Raw genomic sequence first — 6,000 nt, forward strand, 5'->3', positions numbered from 1 at the left:
TTAACGATTATCGAGCAAATGAAGGCCGGTCCGTGAAAATACTGTCTTAAATGAAAGTGGTTCGTGGCACAAAAAAGGTTGGGGACCGCTGCTCTTGGATTCCACCAAGTCTCCTTATCTACCAGAAGACACCCCGAGTATTGTCCTGCCTGATTCTCTGATCATCTGGTACAATCAGAGAATCAATGGTACAATCTTCTGGGAGCCTCTCTTGTCGACCAATAGCCTGTCTCATCTCTTGTCTAAAAGTCGCACAAAACTTTTCCTTTCTCAACTTCCACCACATGGTTCTCTGCTCTACCTTTATCTTCTTAAACTTCTTTCCCACCACCAGTTTCTTCTTGCACGCCACCATCCTCTGCTGTCTAGCTCCACTCTCCCCTACCACTACCTTACAGTCGGTGACCTCCATCAGCAAAAACTGTAATCCACCTGCATGCTTCTACCTCTGCTCTTGTAGGCCACCAAATGTCCCCGCCTCTTCTGGAAGAAGGTGTTCACTATAACCATGTCCATCCTTTTTGCAGAGTCTGCCAGCGTGTGCCCCTCCAGGTTCCTTCCCTGGATGCCAAAACTACCCATCATTTCTTAATCACTTCTATTTCCTTCCCAACATGTGTATTAAAATATGCACCATCCACAAGTCTCACTGTATCCAGAATGCTCCAATTAACCTCTTCTGTCTCATCTAGAATTTCTCTTTCTCCTCCAGGTCACATCCTACCTGTGGAGCATAACCACTAATCACATTATACATAACACCCATCAATTTCAAGTTTCAGCCTTATCACTCGATCTAACTCTTCACCTCTAAGACACTCTTAACTCACTCTTCTTTTAAAATGACATCCCTCTAGCCATCAACACCATAGTAAATTAATTTGAATCCTGCTCCTGAGCTTCTAGACGTAATGCCTTTCCACCTGCTCTCTGCACACAATAAATCTATCTTCCTCCTGATTATCATGTCAACCAACTCCCTAGCTTTTCCTGTCATAGTCCTCACATTCAAAGTCACCGTTTTCAGATCTTGGGGCTTTCCTTTCCTCTTCTGTTTCTGTCTGAGAATCCGTTGTCCACTTCTCCTTTGTCTTCAGATAGATAGATAAATAGATAGATATATACTTTAATGATCCCAAGGGAAATTCAGGTGACATCTGCTCGCAAGAGATACAATAAATACACATAACAATGACGGCGAGTAATGGCACAGCCAAAAGACGTTATATAAGTTACGTTATTTACATGCTGTTACATAATTAAAACAACAGGACAGTTCAACCCACAGTTTCTGAATTTTGACACTCTGTAAGTTAACAGCATCGGTGGAAGACGTTCGATCCGATGTGGAATTCTTTAGATGAATGTTCATATTTGTTTGGCAAAGTTTTTTGCTGGAGGCCCTTCATGCCACAGCTCTGCATTTATTCGGGCTTGGGACCACTCTCCAGTTGACACTGGCTTGTGCCTCTGTATGGCTGTTGTCAATTACAAACCTCATCATCTAAATAAACAAATCTGTAAATTGAATTTTGGATTCATTGCAGCCACAGGCCTGCTTTTGACCAAATTCTGCCTCTGGAATGTAATTTTTATGGAAACTCCGGAACAATGGCTGGAAATTAAATACATAGACCTAAATACCACTGTGGGACACAGACAGATAGATCATATTATAGTCCTCATAAGCTCCCCCGAACATGAAAATAAAAACACTCAAAAGATACAAAAACCTCCCCGTCAGTTCTGCTTCTAGCTTCAGAACATCCCAACAAGTTCAAACCAGTGAGACTGTGGCTGCAAGCTGAGCCTCTAAAAACTGCCTGAGGGTTTAAGGACCCTTGGCGTTTCCTGTTTCCTCTTCTTATTGCCCACTCCAACTAAATCTTCTGTAACATTTCATCTTGTTGATTCAAACTGTCCAACTCCCCCACCTCCTCCTCCTCCTCTTCATCACCCTTCTCTGCCACCCACCTAAGAGGTGGTCGGATTGTGTTGGGAAGGAGCCAGCAGTCGTTGGGTCCACAATAAATGGCCTTGTGTCACAGATTTAACAGATGAATCACTCGGACGCTTGACCGAGCGTGTCGGTTCACCCGGCCCGCTTAATGAAACAACTATGAGGGGGGTGGGCAATTGAAAGCTATTTTTAACTGCCCCTGCTTCCACTGGTTTACCCTCATCCCTCCCTTAGTGTAGTCCACCGGGACTGAGCGTCCCCTTGCTGCTGCGGCTCCTATTAAATGAGATTGGAGGGTGGAGTGGGGGTGAATCTGCTCCTGTATCAGAAACCCAGCATGTCCGGGAAAAAAGTAAACTTTTCCACAATGAAGAAAAATGAGCCTATTTTCAGATGGACATTCAGCCGCTTTCAGAGTGACATGATAGGATGGTTTTTGCCACTTTGAAAGTTACTCGGCATATAAAGTGGCTGCATTAAATCTGAGCGAAGCTAAACGGTGAGAGATTTAAAATCAGAGCGCCATAAAGACCACACCGAGATAGAGAAAGAGATGAGAAAAGATGAAACAGCAAAGAGAAAGTGAATGCATTTGCATGCATAACAAAAAACTAAAGGTTGAAGAGGTGCAGGTTAAAGGACAAAAAAAGACAAGAGTGCATTAAAATACTTGATTTCAAGTGAGAGAGAGCTAGACTTGATGGAAATGCAGGGATAAAAAAAACAAAGAAAAAGGCAAATAGTAGAAGCAAAGAAAAGATAAAGGTGAAAGAGGGAAGTGTCTATTAAATGATGAGGTTGTTGAAAAGGTAAAGAAGTACATGAAAGAGGTGAAGAGAAAACTAGGAGGCTGTAAATATGGGGGAAGAAATTAAAATTAAATCAAAATATGGGTTTTGTAGCATAAGCGCAGATAAAAAAAATACTGGCATTAAAGAAATCCAAAAATTACAAAGGGACAAAGAAGATAAAAAGCAACTGCAGTAAATAAACAACAAAAACAGTGGAGCCTTCATAATATTATACCCCGAAGAAAAGAGAGAAACAAATCGCAAAAGAAGGAATCTGGGGAAGAATGAGATGATGAAACTGAGCAACATGAGAGTGAATTCTTTAAATTTTGTCTTCAAATAATAACCACATACAGACCAATATATGCTGGTCCCTAATAAGGTCCTCTTTGGACCACATCACATGAAACCTTCAATAAAACCCCATGAACCCTTTTTCCACAGCTTTACTGGTTTTTAAAGTGTTTTTAGCTGAAGAATTTTTCTCCAGATGTGACATTTTAAAATGCACAAGAAATATATGGGTGGATTGTCTGCTTCAAGACTTTAAACATGACATTCTGCAGCACAATGTGTTTGGCTCTAGTCTTTGCGACTTAAAATAAACAGCCAAGTTGAAGCACCTGGAATGTGTTAGTATTAAACAGAGAGTGTATGCTCAGTAGGATTTGGGACTTCTGTGCTCATACTGATGGAATTTGTACTTTGGAAGCAAACTGAACTCCTCAGTGCATCAAATCAAAACATAAGCAGATGTTTCATACTATATATCATCAAATTCACCTTTTAGGAGAGTATGAACTAGGTGGACCATTCATTCTGTTTGTGTGCTTGTTTGTTTGTTGTCCAGTTACCACGAGCAGTCAGCACTCAGGCTCTGAGCAGCGCTGGACTTCTCCGAATGGTCAATAAGGCTGCAGATGCGGTCAACAAGATGACAATCAAGATGAACGAGTCAGATGCTGTGAGTGAAATGGAAGGCAAGGGAAGAGAAGGAGGCTCAAGTAAGATGCGATGAATGAAAGGAATTAAGTGAGCAAAGGAGTATTAATGAAATATTCATTACGTAAGTAGAAGCACCGCTTTTTGAGAACAAAAAAAAAAGACAATATAAACTAATGAGGAAAAAGATGCAGGAAGGAGAAAGGTGAAATAAAGAATTATGGAAGGAGGGATGAAAGGATGAGAGGGAAGGAATAACGGAAGAAAGAAAATAGGGTGGCAGAAGAGTTGAAGAGATGACATAACTTCCTCTAACTGTCTCTGTGTCAGTGGTTCGAGGAGAAGCAGCAGCATTTTGAGAATCTGGATGTTCAGCTGAGGAAGCTTCACATCAGCGTGGAGTCTCTGGTCTGTCATCGGAAAGGTACGACATGAAAAACCACTTCTGTGCTTGTCTCTTGTATTCACATTGTAGAAAGTTCCAGTCTCTTCATTGTGTCACACAGACTCAATGTCACACTGTTGTTTTCTTCAAGCGAAACTTGAAAGGACCAGTGTGGTTCTGACAATAATATGAAACTGCGCCTGACCCGCACTGTCTCCTCTTTAGAGCTGTCTGTGAACACAGCGCAGTTTGCCAAGTCGGCAGCCATGTTGGGGAACAGCGAGGACCACACTGCTCTTTCTCGAGCTCTATCCCAGCTGGCTGAGGTAGAGGAGAAGATCGACCAACTTCATCAGGACCAAGCCAACGCAGACTTCTACCTCTTCTCTGAGCTGCTGGGAGACTACGTCCGCCTCATCACCGCTGTTAAGGTACCAGCAGATTTCGCTTCACGATGGGGAACACAAAAACCTATAACCCAGATGCTGAAGCTCTTTATATATTTTAATTTTTTTTAATTTTACATTCTTCAGATATTCAATATTCACTGTCTTCAAATTTGACTTTTTTAATTAGTTTGTCTGCTTGTTTCTTGCAAAATATCGAAAAGTTTTTAACAGATTTTGTGTTGTGGGTAACTGTTGGGCTGAGGAGAGGAGGATTTCATTTTGACTGTTTTTGTGTTGTCATGGTTGTTTATGATATAGCCTATTTCAGCATTTTGCTAACTTTGTGAAAAAAATAATGATTGGTCACATAAAATCAAAATATTCTGTCATGTTTTGAGACAGAACAACAGGATGGTAACAGAGAGTACAGATTTTATGTAAAGGCTAATACATTTTCTTATAGATATGATAAGTTCCAATCTACCATCATAGAGAATAATACTCTTATTAATAACCTCTAAACTGATAATAAACACTATAATTCTAAGTGTTTCCAAGGTCAGGGAGTTTTTTTTACACCATAGGAAATAAAACTGAGAAAAAACAACACCATATGAGACATCATTGTACAGTTTGATGCAGTGAAACAATAGTTGTTAATCTGAGGAGGATACAGAATGAAAATTATGTGTTTAGACTCTCATTTTGCTTGTCTTCTTTCATAGTTTTTGCATAGCCTTAAAACTGTTTTCTGACTGTTCAGGTTTCAGTTAGTCTGTGTTGATGGAAGTTTCAACATCAGATAATAAGATAATAGTACTTTAGTGAAATGTAATTGAAACTTAACTTTATTGTTGAAAGTACTGTCTGTTCATGGATTTTCGGAGTAAACCAAAGGCCCATTTAATAATGTGTGCGTGCATGTGTGTGTGCTACTAGGGTGTGTTTGATCACCGTATGAAGACGTGGCAGAAGTGGCAAGACAGTCAGATGCTCCTGCAGAAGAAACGAGAAGCCGAAGCCAAGCTGCAGTTCACCAACAAACCAGACAAACTTCAGCAGGCCAAAGATGAAATCAAAGAGGTGAGATAGCAGCGCTAAAAGATAATTTCACTCTCCTCTCATAGAGGAGTAAGAGCAACAGATGTCGCCAAGCAGCGACACCCAGCAGCGGAAAATAATGTTGGGATACAGTACTGTCATAAATATGACATATTTTTGTATTTTATGATTCCAAGTAATCATAAATAAGGAACCCTTACTCCAGGTAATCACTCTTTTCTCTCTGTTGGTATGTCCAGTCAGCTAAAAGAAGTGCACCTCTGCAGTTCAGTCATGTGAAGACCTTTTTTTTTTACCCAGAAATCTTGTTTTCCATCAGCCTGCAGACTCCACATGAGCTCAGTAGGACAAACAAGAGCTGGAGAGAGTAGAAAAGTACTTTATTAGAGCGTCTGTTGAAGCTGTCACCACACAAATTCATCCGCTCTGTCAGGATGAAACATACTCTTCCTCTCTCCCTCTCTCACACAC

At 40.7% G+C, this 6,000-nt stretch overlaps 1 protein-coding gene across 2 annotated transcripts in view; it reads left to right on the forward strand.

Annotated features, from left to right (window-relative positions):
- snx2 (sorting nexin 2) overlaps positions 1-6,000 on the forward strand; it is a 29,573-nt gene that overhangs the window by 14,302 nt on the left and 9,271 nt on the right. For both annotated transcript variants that reach the window (XM_068309924.1, XM_068309923.1), the window contains exons 9-12: positions 3,602-3,715; positions 4,024-4,117; positions 4,304-4,509; positions 5,407-5,550. In XM_068309924.1, coding sequence (XP_068166025.1) covers positions 3,602-3,715; positions 4,024-4,117; positions 4,304-4,509; positions 5,407-5,550 — 558 coding nt within the window. The remainder of the gene's footprint in view (positions 1-3,601; positions 3,716-4,023; positions 4,118-4,303; positions 4,510-5,406; positions 5,551-6,000) is intronic.

This window comes from Antennarius striatus, chromosome 3, assembly GCF_040054535.1.
Source record: "Antennarius striatus isolate MH-2024 chromosome 3, ASM4005453v1, whole genome shotgun sequence".
Lineage (NCBI taxonomy): Eukaryota > Metazoa > Chordata > Actinopteri > Lophiiformes > Antennariidae > Antennarius > Antennarius striatus.